This window comes from Diospyros lotus, chromosome 1, assembly GCF_014633365.1.
Source record: "Diospyros lotus cultivar Yz01 chromosome 1, ASM1463336v1, whole genome shotgun sequence".
Classification (NCBI taxonomy): Eukaryota; Viridiplantae; Streptophyta; class Magnoliopsida; order Ericales; family Ebenaceae; genus Diospyros; species Diospyros lotus.
Genome location: NC_068338.1, coordinates 31,914,886 through 31,936,807, shown reverse-complemented (window position 1 = coordinate 31,936,807; position 21,922 = coordinate 31,914,886). Strand labels below are relative to the sequence as shown.

Here is a 21,922-nt window from a genome sequence, read left to right as displayed (position 1 = left end):
TTCTGCAATGACTGCATATTTCATCTGCATACTTTCTCCCACTATGACAACACCTAACTTAAGCATTAAAAAAGTTACACGAGAGAAATCTCTACGTACCTTCTAATTGTTTTTTGGCTTTTAGACCATCTCTTTAGAGCAACATTTTGGGTGACTTCATCGAGGATATTTCCTTTCTCTTCCTAACACTAGAGTGAGCATCATTTCAGTTGTGTTGGTTTCTTTTGGATATGTCTTGCATTCCCACCTAGTCCTGCCAATTTTTTGTTGAATTTTCAAAAAAAAATAAAAATTAATTGTTGTATTCGAGTAATAACAAAAATATTTAATAAAATAATATATCTTATTAATATTATTCAATAAACAAATCGTTTTATACAGTACAAATAAACTTAGATTTTGAGCACTAAATATAAGCATTTCCTTAGACTATTCTTCTCTCTCTTACCGTAGTTTTAGTTTCAGTTTAATATCGCATTAGGTGGAAATCTTATCTTATCCAAAATTCAATAGCTTCAAACTTATCCTCAGATTAGTCCTCACGGATGGGCAATTGACTTATTTCATTTATATTCCCCTTATACTTCTCATTTTTTTTAATTTATTTTTTATTGAAAAATTATTTAATACAAAATCTAAACAATTGTTGCTGAAATCAAACGAAATGAAAAAAAAAAAGTAAAATTATAATAATTTTTAAAATAATCTTAAATTACAGAAAAGTGATTGAATCGATAGTGTCATCTGAGTGTAATTTGGAAGCAAACTTAAGGTTCAAAAATATATGTAGAAAACAAAAATAAAAAAAAAATGCTAATGATTTAAGTGCCAAACAAGATTTTATTTTTCCAAATAAAAGTTAAGATCTTAAGATAACAAACGCATTATAATAATAAATTAAGAGTAATATTAAAGAGTATTTGACAATCATCATCAATAATATGTTGCGTGCCCTTTTATATTTTTCAATCAAACACTATGTCACTATCATCATCATATAATTATTATATATGTATTGACGATGTCATGACTGTTGTCCTGTAGCATTACTAATAAATTAATCACGCTTAACAAAAAAAAAATAATTTCGTCCGTGTTATCATATAAGAGGAACACAATTCATGAATCATCGTCGTAGTCGTCGTCATCACACACAAAACAAAAACAATTCGTTCCGGGTGATGGATGTTAGGTAGACAAATCACGAGGAGAAGCCGAGAAGATGGGGGTAGCCCCATCCGATCGTCAAATTGCTATCCAGAAGTAAAGCCACCGTACGTTCCAACGGCATGTCAATTTTTTTCCCGCTATTTAATAGCGCCAATCGTCTGTTCCTTCCTCTCTTAAGTCCTACACTCCAATCCAGGAGAGACGTTTCTGAATTCACTGTGAGAACCCGAGAGAAATGGCCGAGCAAGCAGTTGAAGCCGTGGAGGACAAGTGCATTTACAAGAACGCCGGGGAGCCGATCGAGGCCAGGATCAAGGACTTGCTCTCGCGAATGACGTTGAAGGAGAAGATCGGTCAGATGACTCAGATCGAGCGCGCCGTCGCCACTCCTTCCGCCATACGGGACCTCTCTATCGGTACGTGTTTGCGCCTATGTATTTGCACGGAGTGGTATATTTTCTTAGCATAGTTTTATTGACTTCTGATGTGAAGTCCAATCACAATGAGAGGTGTATCAGACTGTTGCTTCTTGGAAATCTAGGCCTCGATTTTTTGTTGTCTATGTACTGGTTTCTTGAATGTGTTAGTGCACCTTCGTTTCGTTTTATCTCTTTGCTCGGTTGGTTTGCAAGTATATGCGAGGAGGTGGGGGTGTGTATTCACGTATATATACGTTGATTTATGGATTATTCAGGTAGTGTACTAAGTGGTGGTGGAAGTTTGCCGTTTGAGAAAGCGAAGTCGTCCGATTGGGCGGACATGGTGGACGGATTTCAGAAGGCCGCGCTGCAGTCGCGCCTCGGCATTCCACTGATCTACGGCATTGACGCTGTTCATGGCAACAACAATGTCTACGGTGCCACAATTTTTCCCCATAATATCGGCCTTGGAGCCACCAGGTTGGTTCCTTAATCCATTTCACTCTTCGTTGTATTGGCCATTGGCAGGCAGGCAGTTATAAGTTACCGATTTGAGATACTGATTAGTTGAAATGCTGTTTAGAGATGCGGATTTGGCATACAGGATAGGGGTCGCGACCGCTCTTGAAGTCAGGGCTAGTGGCGTTCAATATGTTTTTGCTCCTTGTGTGGCTGTACGTGGCTCTTGTTTCGCCAAGGATTCTTAATTTCTCTTTCCATTCTTTTATTTATTTAACTTATTTTTCCATAATTAAATTTTATCTACTTCATTGCCATGTTAATAATGAATGTGGTGAGTGATTTTTCTACAGACAGGCAAAGTTACAAGTATTTTTTAACATATGCGATCAAAAAGAAAACTGTCTTGTTGCATTCAGTTAGTTAACTGTAAGAATTAAGTAACTGAACAACACAATTTCAAATCTCAAATTCAGCTTAAGATTTTTTATTCCTGTAAAGATTTGCTGAACTTATGTTGTTCTGTAAAGGGTGCCTCCTGAGGGGTTGGGAACAAAACTCTTTTGAGTAAAACTAACCATCAGAGCTTCATGGGACTTGTATCCCTTTTTGATAAAATTGTAATTATCAAGAAAAAATAAAGAAGAGATTTTTTCTGGCAGTTTACTGTTATGTGCATCAACTTTATTGCATGTAACTAGAATCTACAAGGACTAGTAAAAATTTTAAGGTTGAAATTTGATGAGACTATCTCAAACTGAAGCGTGGAAGTTTATATACATGACCCTAAACCCTAAACCTAAGTTCATTTTCAGTCTCTTGCCTTTTCTAGTATTGTCCTGAATGGAAATAATTTATCACTTTCATCATATATATCTAAACTTTCTTAACCAATTTTCTCTATTTGTTTTCATTATATAACTCTCTCTGTTATGGATGTTCCTGCCCAATTTATTTCTTAAATTTTCTGCATATCCATTATCTTAACTCTTTATCTCAGTTATATCCATTCTGCTAACATGTTATCTCTTAATTGGCTAGTACTTGATTTCCTAAAACATGACTAATCCTATAATTATGGTGTAAAATTTTTCTTCTGATCTTGTAGGCTTGTGTTGCTCTCTCAAAAAGCCTAAAGTATTGTCCCTCTTAGTCCAACCTACTTTAATCTCATGGGTTACATCAATACAAACCTCTCCATCACTAGGTAGGATAGAGTCTGGCTAATGGCTATCTTAGAACTTATTGATTTTAGAACTGCTGTCCAATGGTCCAATTTAGCATTTACACTTTCTTTTATTCAACTAGCTAAAAAACAAGACACTGCCACCAAATCATATCATACATGGTACCCTTATCTTGCACAGATCTAGTTCATGCATCCATAAGTAATGCAAAAGGTGAGAGCTAACCAGATCCTTGATGTAAATGTAACATAACATGAAAACATCTTGTCTCCTAAGATAATACTTACAATGGCCATGGTCCCTTATGCCCATCTTGCATAATTTTAAATATATTTGTGTGAGACATCTTTATTTTTGAAAGTCCCCCATATCAAATTTCCACATACATTATCAATGCGTTTCCTCCAAGTCACCAAGACCAAGTGAAGATCTTTCTTCTTTACTGTTTCAAGCTTTAACCTATGCCCTATTGCTCTCTTCCACATCTTCATATTATAAGCTTCATAATCCATAGTTAGAATGGAATTATGTACTTGAGGGGGGCACCGCATAAGTTCTATGTTAGCTATTACTTACTCTAACACTCCTACTTTGTTATCTAGCCTTAGAATCATCTGGGTAATGTCAAAACACAGAACATGCATAGACAGAGTTCTGAACATTTTCTTCACTCCATTGAAAAACTAATGATGCTGCTCTTGTAGTATAAGAATCTAAAGTGGGTTATCAATAATTTCTCTTACTGTATCATCTGATTCAACATCTGCATATGTGCATTTGCTCCGCATTGAAATCTATTAGTCATATGTGATGGTGCTAATTAATCCCCCAAAAAACTGTCACTGACTTCATTATTTCAATAACAATGATGCTCTCTTTAAATAATTTAATGAATAATTCAGCAAAAAGAACAATTCTTTACCGCTTTGCCCATAATTGATTGAAATTTCTTGATTTAATTTTTACTTTGATAGACATCAAACTCATGAATTATCTGAACCAACATGAAATCCAATCACTTCTCTCCAGGAGAATTGATACCGGGGCTCAAGATGTAAGTTTTAGGTGTTCAGAGTGATGAGTTGACAGAGCAGTCAATTTCTCTCTTATTCTTTTTTACTCCTGATGTTTCTTTTTCCTTCTATAATAATTTAGTTAAGTGTTTCATGCATTTGACAGGTATGCAGAGATCCCAGATGGGGAAGAACCTATGAGTGTTATAGTGAAGACACAGAAATTGTTAAAAAGATGACTTCCATTGTATCAGGATTGCAGGGGCAGCCACCTAAAGGACATCCAGGCAACTACCCTTTTGTGGCTGGAAGGTAGAGAATAATCCATTTTTGTCTTCTTTTCACACTACTGTTGTGCTTTAACTTGTATTTTAACTTCAAGCAATTAATTTTCATCTTTTTCCTTTTCCTTTGATGGAACTGAAGGGCCAAAACGCCAATACCACTCAATCTTTCTTCGACAAGATGACTTAAACAAAATTGAACTTTAACAAGGGACTACAAAAAACACTAACGTCAATTTTTAAGATTCACTCAGATGCAGAATGGTGCTCACTATAACTCCTTGCTTTGTTTCTATTATTTCAGAAATAAAGTTGTTGCATGTGCCAAACATTTCGTTGGTGATGGAGGTACAGACAAGGGTATAAATGAGGGGAATACAATAGCAACTTATGATGATTTAGAGAGGATCCATATGGCTCCATATCTGGACTGTATTTCTCAGGGTGTTTGCACTGTTATGGCATCATACACAAGTTGGAATGGGACCAGAATGCATTCTCACCATTTTCTCCTCACTGAAGTCTTGAAAGAAAAGCTGGGATTTAAGGTAGCTAAGTTGATAATTCATCAGCAGAAATATTCTTTGATGGCATCTTTTACTTTTTATGCTTTTCTGTCTAATTATCTATTAATTTGGCATACGATTTTACTTAAACACTTTCCTCAAGTTACATCACAATTGAACATTTGTCTTATTAAGAATCTCCTAATTTCATTGACGTGATGCTTCCCTTGAAGCCTTCTAATCTTTCTTTCTTTTTAATTTTCAAGTCATATTTAAAAATATGGAAGTACAGTTTAGCTCATCCATTTATTTTGTTGTTGGTTTTTGTGAATCAGATTGATTGGCTAGTGCCAGAGCATTACATCTACTTAAATCTCAGACTAATTTCTGCTGCAGGGTTTTGTGATTTCAGACTGGGAGGCACTTGATAGGCTTTCAAATCCTCGAGGCTCCAACTATCGGAATTGCATTGCTTCTGCTGTCAATTCAGGAATTGATATGGTAGTGACTAAATTTAAATTCACAAAAGCCCAAGGCTTCCACCAATTCATACTTTCCTTGGAAATTTGCAGGTGATGGTGCCCTTTAGATATGAATTATTTTTTGAAGACATGAAGCACCTGGTGGAATCAGGAGTGATACCGATGGCCAGGGTTGATGATGCTGTTGAAAGAATTCTAAGAGTGAAATTTGTTGCTGGGCTTTTTGAATATCCCATGGCTGATAGGTCTCTGCTGGATACAGTTGGTTGTAAGGTAATCTCGAAAATGAACACAATTACTATTATTGACATTTATGGTAAACTTAATTTACAGGTTTACATTCTTCATCAGGATTGAGCCCCCCAACCCTCTCTTTTTTCTTCTAAAATACTCCTAGGTTTAGTCTCTTGACTGGCACGCAAGATCTTACAAGCTTGCATGGGTTCAATCCCAAAGTTATGAGAGGATGGTAGATTTGCTTTTGTAATTCTGTTCACATATCTGTCTGTTTCTATGTGAATGTGTATGTGTTATGGCCCCAGTTCAATGAAATATAGTAGATTATTGCATGCTTGACATGCTTGTTGCATCTTCCATGCAAGCCTGTGTTTCGTATTACCTTTTCACAGGCAGGATATGGTTTTTCTCAGGGAATATAGGTATAAATTTATGCCCATATGTCATCGCTGTTCCTTCTATTTTTTTCTCCTTTCACTACCCTACTCAGAGGTATAGGTTGGCAAGAACGACAGGGCAGAGCACCAGCACTGCTTGATAGTCCTTCGTGCCGGTTGCCATTTGCAGAAAAATCATATTCCCATTGTGACGACACAGAAAAACAGGCATCTGGATCTTTGTTTTGCTTTGTTGGGCCAGAGGGAACCTAGTACAAGGAAATCAGTTTTATTCATTTCAATATCTTATCTCTCGAACTATGTAATACCTTTCGTATTGTTGCATGGCATTCATTGGTACTTGATAAACTATTTGAATATTAACTTCATCTAAAGTTTTTCTGTCATTATTTTTCAGTTGCACAGAGAACTAGCCCGTGAAGCAGTTCGCAAGTCCTTGGTCCTGCTAAAGAATGGAAAGGATCCAAGAAGACCATTTCTTCCATTAGATAGGAATTCTAAGAAGATTCTGGTTGCTGGAACACATGCTGATGATCTTGGATATCAGTGTGGAGGGTGGACTGCTACTTGGGCTGGGACCAGTGGAAGAATTACAATTGGTATGGGTATATTTGCTCTCATACACAGGATGAATCACCAGTAGTAGTATTTTGAATTTAAATGGTATTAATCAAGATATGGTTTCAGTAAATAGAGTTTATGATAATGGTAATGATACATAAAGGAAAAAAAAAAAAAGAAAAGAAAAAGGAAAGGGGGAATGTGAATACGACCACGCTTTGCGAGGGTAGTATTTGTCCGCATCCTTCCCCTTTCTTCATCTTCTTTTTGCAAAGAAGTTGTTTCCACAACATGAACTTATGACCTTCAGATCAATAGGAAAAACCTTACCGTCGCTATAAATGTTTGCTCTCTTAAAAAGTAAAGGAGGGTAAAAGGGATGAAGTAAAAATTTTATTCTGCATATACACTCAAACTTAGGTCTTGCATGTTTCCTTCTATATTATCGTTAATAAGCATGCGATTATTGTTGGTAGACCGCTTGGAGGTATTTCTTGTACCTGTTTATCTGAACGATTCAGTTTTATTAGTCAATATCTTCTAACTTTCAAAAGTTACTAAATATAACACTTGCAAAGTTCTAATATTGCATAACTATTCATTTACTGTCCATATGATTAACAATAATTACATAGCATCACAAAATTTCATATTCTTTGATATAGATTTGAACACCATAGTCCTGTTTTCTGCTGGATTTCTGGTAGGATAATTGAACACAGATAACAGTTCTGAACATTTATTGTTTGATATGTTCGATGTGGATGCATGCCAGCATTAAACTTATAATACGTTACAATCTAGGCACAACCATTCTGGATGCCATTAAAGAAGCAGTGGGAAACAAAACCGAAGTGGTGTTTGAGCAAAATCCATCACCAGACACCTTTACCGGTCAAGATTTCCATTTTGCCATTGTCGCTGTGGGGGAAGAACCATATGTAGAATCTGGGGGTGACAACGCTGAGCTGATAATTCCCTTCAATGGAGCCGAACTTATTAGCACAGTTGCCGACAGAGTTCCCACACTGGCGATTCTCATCGCTGGAAGGCCCTTACTTGTTGAACCCTGGCTTTTGGAAAAGGTAGATGCCCTGGTTGCTGCTTGGTTGCCTGGCAGTGAAGGAAATGGAATAACAGATGTTATATTTGGAGATTATGAGTTCCAAGGCCGACTTCCAATGACCTGGTTTAGAAGTGTTAACCAACTCCCTGTTCATGCAGGGGAAAGCTCCTTAGACCCCCTGTTTCCCCTTGGCTTTGGCTTAACAAGCAACAACAAGAAGCTTCCAAACTGAACCACCAGGAAAGGCAGATATGGGAGGCAGCTCATCAAGTTTTCATGTGTGCAAATAACCAGTCTATTCTCATCATTGCACGTTTGCATTCACCCATTATGAAAACCCTTCTAAATAAGAGCAGCCACCTGTCTGTCATCAATGTTACCACTGTACGGTGGCTTATCTGAGGGTTTTGTACAGCTTATTCATGGAATGCTGAGTGAGACCACTCATTTTGCCAATTATGAGCTGCATGAGCATGACCGGAGAGTGACATGCATATGGATATGATACCCCAAAAAAAGTTCAGCTAATTAGTTGAGTTTCTTGCCAAAAACACAGAACACAAGACTCATTTTTCAAGTCCTCTACTTCTCAACATATCCCTAGACTATGGCCAATTTAGAGGTGGTAATATTTACTCAACCTCATCATGAATATTTGACAAATTTAGTTTATTGAGGGTGGATATGAACTGAAAATTTTGTAAATTATTCTTCCAAAGGTTTGTTTTCATGTGTCAAAAGTATGGACATCAGGTTTGAATACTATATTTTTTTATAGTGGGTGATCTTTTTAGGAAGTAATATAGTATTATTATTAGTAGACAAATTTTAAATGAATTTAATTTGTAATTAAGATTGCTCAAGCTTCGAAGTTGTAACAGTTATTTTGTTTTTTTGGGCAAGGTATATAAAAACAACTCAATCATATAAAGAAACACATTTAAGAAATCGACTAAAAAACAGTCATATAAAGAAACACATTTAGAATTCTATTTGATTTAGCATTCTATTTCATGTTATTAAAATTTATTTTTATTAAGATTTTAGTTGAATTTTACTTAGAATTTATTTTTATTAGGATTCTAGTTAAATTTTATTTACAAGTATTAGATAGATTTGGATTAGTCAAACACTATAAATATACCTAAAACCTAGAATTTGTAATTAATTTTTCTCAATACAAATTTCGACAACCTATTTGGGTTTTTTTAACAAAACAATCTTATTTTTGCGTTTTCTTGAAAGTCAAGATTCAGCCATTGAAGTTTATTCTTTCAAGTGTTTCTTTCACACACGAGCTACACTTACGTCAGGTGGTATCAGAGCAGTTAATTAACCAATCAGATGGCCAATTTTGAAAGTAACGGTAGCAACCAACCTTGTGACGATGATCGGAGGCTGCCTGTGGTTTGGAGAGCAATCAAAGAACAACGGGAAATAACTCGTACAATGCAGCAGCAATTGGAGCGAATCCGCAACCAATTGAGGGTTTTATAACGAGTTAATGATAACCAAAATTAGACTAAAGGTGTGAATCAAGCCGACTACATTAAATTGGGAAGACTAGCCATTAATCTTATCCTCGTTAATCCTAGAAGACCAATGATGGATTATAGCAACGATGAGGATGATATTGGTCGCATGATAGCCAACCTTAGTGGTAGAGGGGTTAAGAGGAATGCGCAACAACACAACCATTAAGGAAACGATGAGTATAAACTAAAGAATGGTTTTTCAGTGAACTTGGACCTTGATCCTGAACATTATGTTATCCCAGCAACCTAAACGTTTGCAAACTCAAGTTTAGTTTATGCTGTTAACATGACAGAAACTCCAAGATTGTTGACTCATATTGGGGTATTTTCCAGTCTCGATGGCTCAGGCATTGCTTCGCAATCCAAGATGATGGTGTTTCTCTTGATCGACTTATGATTGTAAAGAAGATGGAGGCTATGGTAGTAGATCCTTCTACAATTTATTTAGGCTCTGGCATGGTTGAATTGAAGGCAATATGCACATACTCACCTTTGCAATTGCAAAAGCAAGATGGTCACATGAGTCTCTTTGTGGATAAGGGTGTTGGATCTCCCAAGCTAGTTAACTCGGGTAGTGTAACTTGTTTCGGTATTAATCTGAAATTAGATTCTGAAACTAAAAATGATATAGTAGTTGCTGCTATAACTTATCAAATGCTTGGACCAAAGGAGGATTCAAACATTAATATTTTAAGTGATGGAGAGACTACTGGTAGTCATGGAATAAATTTATATTCGAAACAGTTGCAAAAGAATGCTTCTCTAAGTAAAAAAAATTTACGAATGAATTTGGAAGCTGTTGAAGAGTTAAAATCAAGAAAGCTGATGAGAGGATGACCTATGATAAGATCTACCAGATTAAAAAAATGTTCAAGATGGAATGTTCAACGTCCTTAATCTAATAGTAATAATATAGTGGCAGCAGAAGGTAACAAACATGGCGATGGTTGGACCCATACAAATGAAGATAGGGCTAAGAGGGAAGGGAATGTCTTTGCTCATGTTCTCTCAGTAGAAAAGTTCAAGGGTTCTGAACCAGGAACTGTTCCAGTTGTTCATGTTGTGGGTGGCCTTCATGATACTATGCAGCCTTTGATCCTTATAATGAGTCAGGGTTTGGGTATTTCTAAACATTTAATGTGGCTAATCTCTCTTTGTACTTTTCGAACATGGAGTTGTTTTACCTGAATCAAAATTCGAGGTCGAGTTTTTTCTCAAGTGGAGGTGAATGATGCGATCACCAATCAAAACTCGACCCAAGGCCGACCCAACTAAACTGGAACAATGGCTTTGAAACAATAGTAAATAGTATTTTAATATTTCATAAGTTTTAGAATTCTACTTGATTTAAGATTCTACTTCATGTTTGATTAAAATTTATTTTTATCAAAATTCTAGTTGAATTTTATTTACAAGTATTAGATGGATTTAGATTAGTCAAATACTATAAATATGTCCAAAAACTAGAGTTCGTAATCAATTTTTCTTAATACAAATTTCGACAACTTATTTGGATTTTTTTAGCAAAACAGTCTTATTTTTGTATTTTCTTGAAAGCCAACATTCGACCATTGAAGTTTATTCTTTTAAGGGTTTATTTTGATATATTTTTTTCATACACGTGGACATGCAATTTCAAACCTCCAATTTGACCTAGAATTTTATGCTAAAATATATGATGACTTTGTGAAGGTCGGTAGACTTTAGCTTTAAAATTGGAAAGGATGTAACAAATTGCGTGATTAATTTTGATTTGTTTTTAGTGTTTTTATCTTCCTCTCCCTTTCCTCCTTGTATAGGTGTTCGTTCTGCTTCTTGCCGCCAAAGAGAGGGTCATTCCCTTGGCGTCTGAGGTCACACTAGCTATGGAAAGGATATAAAAGGAAAGTTAAGGAAAGAATATGAATTTTTTTCCGATTTTAAAAAATAAAATAAGTAGCTAAACGTCATTTTTTTTATTTAATTTTAAAAATAATGAAAACAAATGCAAAACATTAGAAATGGAAGCCTAGTCAAGCAGGCCTTTTGCAATCGGACAACACGGGGTTTTGTGTTGTGATTGATTGGTCGATAACTCCCTTAAGGAAATTAAGTGGGAAATTAAGAGTTAAAATTTTGATTGGATTAAATGTTAATTTTAATTGATAAAATATTAAGTATTTAAGCGGGTTTGTGAATCTATTAGGTTTTTCAAATTTTGTCATTTGGAGAGAACATTTATATTAATTTTTATTTTATGTGTGATTTGCGAGTTATTGTATGCAATAAAATAAAATTATTATGTATTTAAAGGGTAAAAATAATGAGTTTTTTTTATCATGAAAAAAATTAAAATAAAATTGATAGTAATAACGAAGAGGTATAAAAAAAAATTAAGAGACATTTTTTTTTTTTTTTGGATAGTTTACAATTGTTATGTGTGTTGATTTAATTAAAATATTGTTGTGATTAAAATTTTTAAGGAATTGTTGTTCATTGTGTTCCTGGAGATCGTCTCACCGACCATCTGATGAACTCTTCTTCGTTCATATATGGAAATGGCAATTACTTATAAAAGTGAACACAGGGCAAGTAATTTGCATGGTGGCTCGCATTATAAATAGAAAATAAATTTAAACAAAAATAGAAAGATTACCTTTGAGTTTTGCCATAATTGATAAAAATATCTAGATTTAATTTGAATTTAGATCAATATCTAGTTTATGGATTATGTTACATTTAACGTGACATTCAAATACTTCTCTTCAAGAGAGAAGATAACATCTATATAATACGTTTTTAGGGTTAAAAAATGATACCTGATAAGGTGAAATAGTAATTAATTTCTTTTCACATTTTTTTACTTAAAAAAATAATTATAAATGTCTCTCGTATTTTCATAAAATGTTGGTCACATAAGAGCCATCCGTAAACGCTCTTATTCTTTTTCACTTATATGTTACTGTTGTCTTGATAGGAACTTATTAGTTTAGTCTTGGCATTTTTGCCAGGTATGCAGAGATCCCAGATGGGGAAGATCCTACGAGTCTTACAGTGAAGACACTGAAATTGTTAGAAAGATGACTTCCATCGTATCGGGATTGCAGGGACAGCCACCTCAAGCACACCCAAGTGGCTACCCTTTTCTGGCTGGAAGGTAAAGAAAACTCAATTTTGGTCTTCCTGTTCATACTACTATCGTGGTTTACTCAGTGCATTCTAGTCGATATTATAACTTAAGCAATTAATTTTCATCTTTTTCCATCTTCTCTTATTAAAATTGCGGTTACATTGCCATAAATTTCCTAACAATAAAGATAAATGTTATTTCAAATTCATTAATATTTGAATTTTAACAAAATAATGGAATGAATTTGAATTTGATCTGCGTGATGCATATAAATAAGTTTAGAGTCTTTTGAAAAATACATGACAATCAGAATTAGTTTCTGATCGTTCATATACTATATCCGACGTCACCATTTGAGCCTTGGACAGATAAGGAGTGGACAGATAAAAAAGTTTTTATAATTTTCTTCCACGGAGGTCATTAGACAAATCAATTTCGATTATTCAACTGCAATCCAAGTATTTTAGATACCGTTTGCAATTTATTCAAAAGATCTTATACCTCTGATGGAACTGAAGGGCCAAAATGGAGCTTACCAGAACTTCTTGTTTAGTCTATATGATTTCAGAAATAAGGTTATCGCATGTGCCAAACATTTCGTGGGTGATGGGGGTACTGGCAAGGGCATAAATGAGGGGAACACGATGGGAACTTATGATGATTTAGAGAGGATCCATATGGCACACTATCAGGACTTTATTTCTCGGGGTGTTTGTACTGTTATGGCATCATACTCGAGCTGGAATGGGAATAGACTGCATTCTCACCATTTCCTTCTAACTAAAATCTTGAAAGAAAAAGCTGGGATTTAAGGTACTATATTGATAATTCATGGGCAGAAACACCCTTAAATAGGCTCTTCTTTCTGCATTTCGAACAAATTATTCTGTTAGTTTGGCAAACAATGACACAATTTAACCATGACATCGTCATCCCATTATACATCACAATTCAACGTTTGTCATATTGTGTCTCTAAATTTACTTGATGTGCTACTTTCTTGATGGCTTCTAATATTTCATTCTTATTAATTTTCAGTTCATATTTCAAGACATGGAAAACACAGTTCAGTTCAGTTCATCTATTTATTTTGTTGTTGGTTTTTATGAATGAGATTGGTCATGGAAGGACACCAGTGCATTGTACCTATTTAAATGAAGTTTTATGATTTCAGACTGGGAGGCACTTGACAGGCTTTCGGATCCTTTCGGCTCCAACTATCGCGATTGCATTTTAGCTGCTGTCAATGCAGGAATTGATATGGTAGAGACTAAATTTTAACTCCAAATTAATACCCTAGGGACTCTACCAATTCATGGTTCTTCCCACGAAATTCGCAGGTGATGGTGCCTTTTAGATATGAACTATTTTTGGAAGGCATGATGCATCTGGTGGAATCAAGAGTGATACCATTGGCCAGGGTTGATGACGCTGTTGAAAGAATTTTGAGAGTGAAATTTGTTGCTGGGATTTTTGAATATCCCATGGCTGATAGGTCTCTGCTGGATATAGTTGGTTGTAAGGTAATCTTGAAATTAACATGATAATGATGAACTGGTAATCTGGATATAGGAATGTTACATGTTTTCCATTGCTTTGATCCAGACCTTATGGGAAGGTAGTTGATTCCCTTGTGTGCTTCCGGTCAGCCATTGCCCTGTGACTTTTTATGAGCTTGCATATATGTATGGTCGTCCGCATTTAAGGAAATGTAGTAGATTATCACGTGCCTGCCGAGATGTTTTGAGCTCTGTCCGTGGCAGTGTTTAGCATTCCTATTTCACAAACAGGATGTGCTCTTGTCAAGAAATAGTTAAACATTTATAAATTTCTGCGCTCCCTCCTCTATTTTGATATTTTTTATCCTTTCACTACCCTACTGAGAGATATAGCTAGGTTGGCATTTGGCAAGAACCCCTAGCTTAAGAACCAGCATTGTTATTAGATCTTCATGTCTGTTGCCATTTGCAAAAAATTCAGACTCCCTGCAGTGCCACGAGAGAATAACAGTGATGATGCGGAGCCGATCACCTTCTTCTGTCTCAGACCAAGTACCTACAAAAAGGGTGAGGACTCGCTCCCCGTGATCCCTCCGACGCCCAAGTCAGTTCATAGGGTTTTTGAGGAGTATAATAGTAATGGAAAATAATATATGAGTCCATTAGGAGTCAGATCCCCATACCTGTAGAGACTATACTCTATTTATAGATGTCCCGTGGCCTTTCCAATAGGAGATAAGATACCTTTCAAAAATAGATGCTGATCCACTTTCCATGGGGAGAAAAGATAACCTTCACTAATGGAGATAATTCTTAGAATGTTGGAGATATTCTTGGTTGACTGAATCTTCCTCTCTATCTCTTTTAGTTCAAAATCATAATAAAGATTATAAAGATAAGTGGAGCTCCTAAGACTTGACATGTGGCGATCGCCCATTGACCTTTACTAGCACACATGGCTCCAAGTTAATAGTAACCTCTAGGGGTAGCACAGTAAAATTGCCCCCCTATAAATATTCCCTCATCAAACAGTATTGGGTGTTTGTTTTGGTTAGTTTGGCTGGGGGGAACCCGAACCTGGTACTAGGAAATCAGTTCTTTTCAATATCCTATCTCTCAAACTGTGCAATACCCTTTGTACTTTTACATTGCAGCCTTAGACAACCAAATATTTTTGGCCATTGGGTTGAACTGGTACTCTGATAACCAACTCAATTATTGATTTCAACTAAAGCTTTGTTTTTCATAATTTTCAGGTGCACCGAGAACTAGCCCGTGAAGCAGTTCGCAAGTCCTTGGTCCTGCTAAAGAATGGAAAGAATCCAAGAAAACCATTTCTTCCACTAGATAGGAATTCTAAGAAGATTCTGGTTGCTGGGACACATGCTGATGATCTTGGGTATCAGTGTGGAGGGTGGACTGCTACTTGGGCTGGGACCAGTGGGAGAATTACGATTGGTATGGTTATATTTACAGTTATGCTCAACATTTATCACCACGAGTACTGGTATTTTCACTACATATAGATGGTATTAACCAAGACATGGTTTCACTAAATAGTGGAGATGATAAAGTTAGTAACATTAAAAGGAAATAAAAGAAAGGCAAGAGAATGGGAGCAAAAATTCCTTCTGCATAAACACTCAAAATCAGGTCTTGCATGGTTTGCGTGGATATTTATTGTTAACAGGCAGGTGATCATTGTTACCTGAAGTTACTTCTCTAGCACAAGTTTTAAGGATGACTAGCCTCTGTAGAGTAAACAATTATTTATTTAGATAATACTGTAGACAACTCATGTTATCCAATATATAATTGAACACCATAATTCTGTTTTCTACTGGATTTCTGTTTGAATAATTGGACGTAGATAAAACTTTTAGCATGTATTTTGTTTAATTTTTCTAATGTGTATGCATATGTAAGCACTAAGCTTATGATACCATTACAATCTAGGGACAACCATTTTGGATGCCATCAAAGCAGTGGGGGACAAAACAGAAGTGGTGTTTGAGCCAAATCCATCACCAGATACCTTTATTGGTCAAGATTTCTCTTTTGCCATTGTAGCTGTTGGGGAAGAACCATATGCAGAATCTGGAGGTGACAATACTGAGCTGATAATTCCCTTGAATGGAGCTGAACTTATTAGCATAGTTGCGGACAGAGCTCCCACATTGGTGATTCTCATCTCTGGAAGGCCCTTAGTTATTGAACCCTGGCTTTTGGAAAAGATAGATGCGCTGGTTGCTGCTTGGTTGCCTGGCAGTGAAGGAAATGGAATAACAGATGCTATATTTGGAGATTATGAGTTCCAAGGCCGACTCCCATTTGCTTGGCTTAGAAGTGTTAAGCAACTGCTTGTGCATGCAGGAGACAACTTCTTTGACCCTCTGTTTCCCCTTGGCTTTGGTTTAACAAGCAACAACTTGAAGCTTTCGAGCTGAACAGTCAGGAAAGGAAGATATATGGCATGGCACCTTATCAAATTTTCATGGGCAAATAACTTTACTCTGTACTCAGGAAGTCATCAGTGCATGTTTACTCTCAGTTATTAAAAACACACTGAATTAGGGCAGCCACCTGTTCATTATCAATTTTTATATTGCATGGTGGCTTATGTCAGGATTTTGTATAGTGTTCATGAACTGTGAATAAGGCCAATGGCATTACTTTTATATTAGCCATTTTCTCATCAAGAAAATTATTCTTGCTCTCCATTTTAGTTTTATCAGGTAGAAAGGTTTCCTTAGTATATCAATCCTGAGGGATGGGATTACGTTAATTGATCCGATATACGATGCATCTTCTTTTTCCGCCCTTGTATATTCTTTTCTCTTATATATTACAGGAGCTTCCGAAAGCGATTATCAATAGATCTCTGTGGCTCAGAACCAGAAGCGGTATACTAAGAATAAAAACTTCAGCAGCCTGAGTTATGGCCCTCTAAGATTTCTGGCATCACTTGTTAAGATGCCATTACAGTTAACTTATCCCTAATAACAGGGAAAGAATCAGAACATTGGGTGCAATAGAAGGAAAGGCGATGGCCGAAAGAGCAAATTCCCGGCGGTACCGATATGTGGTTGTGATTGTAACTAGCAAGGCGGTAGAATGAATGTATAGAATAAAGTGGTGGGAGAGTTTTTTTTTTTTTTTTTAGTATGCAAGTTGCATGCAGAAAGGGTTCTACTTTTGAAAAAGAAAAGTCGGTTAGTTATTGTCACTTACTGTACCAAAATAGCTACTTGTAAATGGGCATGTGGCCTTTTTGATTGAATTCTTTGCTTAATGGGTGGGGGCAGAATATACCATATGCAAGTAACAAGGAGGGCGGTTACTGGGCTTCTTTTGGTGATGGTTGCAGCAGAAACAACAATGTTGATTCCAACTAAAAGCTACCAACAGCAAGGTACAGGTTGAGATTTGTTTCTTACCATTTGTCTGCTTTATTTTATTTTTTTTCTTCATTTCAGTACCTAATAAGGACACGCTTGTCACCATAAGGAGTTGAGTGAACTAGCTGAATTCATTGGTCATGTCCAATATGGTATGAATTAAAAAAAAAAATCAAGTTGAATTTAGTGGTTGGCAATTGTGGAGTTTAAGATCCTTTATGTGCTTTGTTTATAGGGAAATTGTTGTTCATGTTATCTTCATATTTGATGTAATGAGTTTTACATTGGAAGATAGTTACCTAACACAACTGTTATTTTATCAGGGTTTGGAATAGACAATAGATAGAAATACAGAGTCAGAGACAAGAAAATTGTTGTTCTTGCTAAATTTTTTGTACAAAAAATATCATAACTATAATGTGCGGTAATTGCATTTGATAAAGAAAATGAGCCCTTATACAATTTAATCTTGTATTTAAACTGTATTCTGACTGATATTGTAACAGTAGTAGATAACAAGACCATTGGTCAATTCTGCTTCATTTTTGGAGAGAGAGGGTACTTAATCAGTGTCAGCTTTGCCTTAATGAAAGATTATTAGTTCAACCGCGCACTTAATTAGGGGGAAGATTCTTGAGAAGTAGAGGTACAGAAAATTAAAGGTGAAATAAGATTTTTTCCCCACCAAATGTGGTATATCACAATTGTGATGTTCTTAATCCCAAAAAGTAGAGGCCCCTTTCTGCCTAATGAAAAGCTATACAGCTTGTCCCCATTGATAGTCACAATAAGCTCCACAGTTTAGACAACAGTGAGCGTTTTGGACTATTATTAGTTGGTGGTGGGTAATAGGTATGGTACTCTTGAATCTCAAAACCATAATGCTACCATTGACTCACAGAAAAACAGTACCGTCCTATTGCCAAACAGTCTCACCACCATTCACATACCTTGTCCTTTCAGCAAAACCCTCATCTCATAATGATTAAGGAAGTTTCTTAAATGATGCCTAACAAAGCTATGGAAAAAAAATAAATAAATAGAGAGAGAGAGAGAGAGAGAGATACATTAAATTTGTAATCTTACATGAATCTTGCTCTCTACCACATATTCCTTGGTATAATCCAAATCTAAGCCTGCTATTTGTAGGATCGTCTTCTTTGCAAAAGATCTTGTAAAGGAAGATCATTAAAATCAAAATTAAAAAATAAAAGAAAGAAAGAGGGGTAGAATGAAGAAGCGTGTGATGTTCCAATTAGTGGAATGTAGACTCAAAGCATGGTCAAGTAGGCCATTTTCAGTGAATGTATTTTCAGGTAGGTAACTGTATGCTCTGGAAGCTGTAATGGCAGGAAGGCAAGCAATTGGGTGCCCATTGAATCCCATGGAGAGTGCCCTGTGACTCAGCCTCTTTGAATTCCAAGAAGAGTATCCAATGACTTGCCCTCTGCGTTCAAATTGATTTGTTCAGCTCTTGTCCAATACGCAATCAAGAAGTGCATAAAACTAGCTTTAGACCCTACCGATTTCATACCAAACTAGATAGCCTATGAAGTAGAAACCAAATTTGATCATAGATCAAGTTACGATTTGAGTGGCCAAAAAATGAAAAAGGAAGAAACCTAATTATGGCAGACATCCAGCAAATATATATATATATATAATATAATATAATATAAAAATCCTTTGTAGATAGGTAATCAGACCTCGTAACCAGGCCCTTTGTTAACTACAATATATCTCAATATAAGATATATCTGAGTGCTAAACATTAGGTACAAGGGAGCCTAAGTTCTGATAATGTCTTGACTGGTTTCACATTTCAGAATATAAAGCCCCAAGCAAGACATAGTCCTATCTGCTTCATGTTCAAGGACTAAATACTAAGCTCCAATGTCCCAAATTAACTGTATTCACAAAACACAAAGGAAAAGAAATCAAAAGCACAAACACAGGCAAGCTACTGAACTTAAAGAAGATGAGGCATTTGGGGCTTTAATTCATCTCATCCATGAAGGTAGTGGTGAGCAGATTGCATCTGGAAAGCCCAGCTTTTGGCTCCAATGAATGAGGATTCATTCATAGCCTGCATTTTGTTAAGCCCAAATGAGTTGGAGTTGATTCCATGGGGAGCCATGAAAATATTGTTTCCTTGTGCTGAGTGACTGAATCCCATTGCTGCTCCATCGCTTGGTTGGTTCCATCGGAAATGTGCTCTCCGGCTCGGGCAGGAATCCGAGAGCTGGGTGACGCCGGATGACTGGTCCGGCGACGGCTGTCTTTTGCTCTCCGGCGAGGGAGTTTGATCATCATTGAGATTCACAGTTGTTATATCATGAATGCTGGCTCTTCTCTTGTCTTTTCCACCGGAAAGCTGCCGAATGAAGTACTTCTGGGCATGGCTGGCCACCTGAGTTGGGGTTCTGGTGATCACAAAGTTGCGAGAAATGTTCCTCCAGTCTCCTTTTCCATACTTCTTCAGACCCAACAGAAACAACCTGCAATTTAACCACCCAATACCCATATCAAAATCAAGCAAATTCATGGAAAACTAAGATTGGAAGCCTTGAAACGCTCTGATACAACAAAGAAAATAGCACATCAACTAGGAAAACTCCAACTATATTGAATGAATTTTTCCATTGTCGCGGGACCGTGGATGCATCCATTGAGTCAGAACCATGTCAAATATTGTATGTTTTCCTTTTCCTTCGTTTTTTTACTTTCTTAATTTCTATACATGATGTGCGCGATCCCATCCTAATAAGTATTTCACATTGAATTCCACATAAAGAAGGTGAATTATGAATGAAGAAGAACTCACTTATGCTCTTCCTCGGTCCAGGGAACACCCTTCTTCCTCTCCTGCTCCGACTGCCGGCCCGATGCGCCCCGCTTGCCGGCGGCGGCAAAAGCCTGCTTGAACCCGTTATATCCATCGCCGTTCCCCCACTCCAATGTGAAAGGAGAAGGGCTATACCCAGGAATAGGAATCAACCCAGCCTCAATACTGCTGACATCATCCTCCAATTCCTTGTACTGCTTAATTACATCCCCGACCGTCTTTCCGGGGATCATCGCCGCCACCTTGAGCCACCGGTCCGGCGTGTCCTTGTCGTAGATGGCGAGGGCATTCTCGAACATCTTGTTCTCTGCCGGCGTCCATTTCGTGCTCCTGCTCTCTCCAAGCAACCAGTTCGGGCTTGAAAGATAAGACGCGGGCGATAGAATCTCCATTTTTACCGATCAAAACCAAGATAATCAATCACTCTAGTGATTCGAAAATTTGGGTAGAAGATTATTCATAAAGATAAGATTTTTGAATGTGCCGAAACAGTGGAGACGGAAAAATGCAGAGTTTTACAATGGCGATATGAGGGTTAAATCTGGGAGCATTTTGGGAGGAATCAGAATACTTTTTCCGCAATAGCCACCCCTTCCCTAAGGAATCTGGAAAAGACCAACTTTTCAAAATCGCGGAAAATATCTCAAAATTATTAAAGAATGAAGAATAAGACTAGAAACTATCTTCCCCGAGATAAAAACCCTAGAATCCTACCTCCAACGTCTGAACCCACTAAACTTTCCGGGAAACCAAAACAGCAACAACCCAGAAAAAAAAATTCCCCAGAAGTGAAACGGAGAGACTCCTAGAGCTGCAACAGAGGAAACTAGAAAGTGAGAATAGTAACACACAGACACTTGGACTAGTTCAGCTTCAACCTCTTGATATCCCAATTAGGAAAGAGAGAGAAGCTGAGAATTCCTGAGAGAGAGAGAGAGAGAGACAGAGAGAGAGAGAGAGAACTACGCAACCTGGAGAGTCAGAGAGCAGGCAAAAGCAAGGAAATGGAAATCTAACACAAGAGGATCCTTCTGAGAAAATTGGGAGACTCGCAGAAACGAAATAAAAGGTGGGAAAGTAGGATGCTCTGCTCGCTTTCCTTTTCCCTTGAGGTCTGTGACCGTGAGCACCAAAAGCAAAGGGAAGAAAGCTTAAAGAAGATGGCGAGACTGGGAAAAGCAAACTTCCAGACCTCAGGAAATGAATCTTATATTCCTAAAATCTCTGCACACACACAGAGAGAGGAAGAGAGAGAGAGCAAAACAGAGAGAGTGTCTGTGTAGAGAGAGAGCTGTGATTTGATGGTGGTGGTTTGTGATTGGATGGAATTGCGATTGTGGACACTGCAACTATGTCAAAATGAAAAAAGAAAAGAAAAGTGCTTATTATTAATACCTCTCTCTCTCTCTCTCCATGCCCTGTTTTAATATTCTTTTAATTTAATTTTCTTTTTGTTTTTAACCTTTTTACCCAATTGTGTATGTGTTGGCGCCTCATGATGCCGATGGAAGCTCGCCCGTGCACCACTTGTCAGTGGGGCCTCACACTTACAAGACCGCCACCACTAAGATTAATCAAACTTAAAATCCAGAGAACATAAAACCATTATCCCATGCCACGGCGGCCATGAGAAACCCATAATCCCCAACCATCAACGCTTCTGATTATCATTACTACTACCACCAATCCAATCTATTTTTACATTTTTTATTATTTATTGGTCTCATTTGTTGCAACTTAATTAAAGAAATTAT

General features: G+C 36.8%; 3 protein-coding genes across 6 annotated transcripts; 2 read left to right on the top strand and 1 right to left on the bottom strand.

The window, feature by feature from the left end:
* Positions 1 to 1,148: 1,148 nt before the first annotated feature.
* LOC127810445 (uncharacterized) lies at positions 1,149 to 12,453 on the top strand. 4 transcript variants are annotated; one of them, XM_052349961.1, is made up of 9 exons: positions 1,149 to 1,586; positions 1,865 to 2,069; positions 2,173 to 2,263; positions 4,415 to 4,560; positions 4,837 to 5,080; positions 5,435 to 5,539; positions 5,611 to 5,793; positions 6,553 to 6,754; positions 12,308 to 12,453. In XM_052349961.1, the coding sequence occupies exons 1-9, from the start codon at positions 1,406 to 1,408 to the stop codon at positions 12,352 to 12,354; spliced, it is 1,404 nt and encodes a 467-aa protein (XP_052205921.1). In that variant the 5' UTR covers positions 1,149 to 1,405; the 3' UTR covers positions 12,355 to 12,453. The 4 variants fall into 4 exon arrangements, with proteins under 4 accessions (XP_052205921.1, XP_052205907.1, XP_052205928.1 ...); XM_052349947.1 differs by lacking the exon at positions 12,308 to 12,453 and adding an exon at positions 7,521 to 8,238 and having other exon boundaries at positions 1,151 to 1,586; XM_052349968.1 differs by lacking the exons at positions 1,149 to 1,586; positions 1,865 to 2,069; positions 2,173 to 2,263; positions 12,308 to 12,453 and adding exons at positions 3,237 to 3,255; positions 7,521 to 8,238.
* On the top strand, positions 12,390 to 17,120 carry LOC127787979 (uncharacterized; the record flags this gene model as incomplete). Its single annotated transcript, XM_052316130.1, has 5 exons — positions 12,390 to 12,453; positions 13,601 to 13,689; positions 13,767 to 13,949; positions 15,182 to 15,383; positions 15,882 to 17,120. Coding segments are annotated over 5 exons (1,029 nt in total), but the record flags the coding sequence as incomplete, so codon positions are not given.
* Positions 17,121 to 18,419: 1,299 nt separating this feature from the next.
* LOC127789931 (transcription factor DIVARICATA-like) lies at positions 18,420 to 21,515 on the bottom strand. The gene is made up of 4 exons (XM_052319037.1): positions 21,140 to 21,515; positions 20,883 to 20,979; positions 20,148 to 20,773; positions 18,420 to 19,821 (listed from the first exon to the last, which is right to left on the bottom strand). The coding sequence occupies exons 3-4, from the start codon at positions 20,558 to 20,560 to the stop codon at positions 19,329 to 19,331; spliced, it is 906 nt and encodes a 301-aa protein (XP_052174997.1). The 5' UTR covers positions 20,561 to 20,773; positions 20,883 to 20,979; positions 21,140 to 21,515; the 3' UTR covers positions 18,420 to 19,328.
* Positions 21,516 to 21,922: the final 407 nt, after the last annotated feature.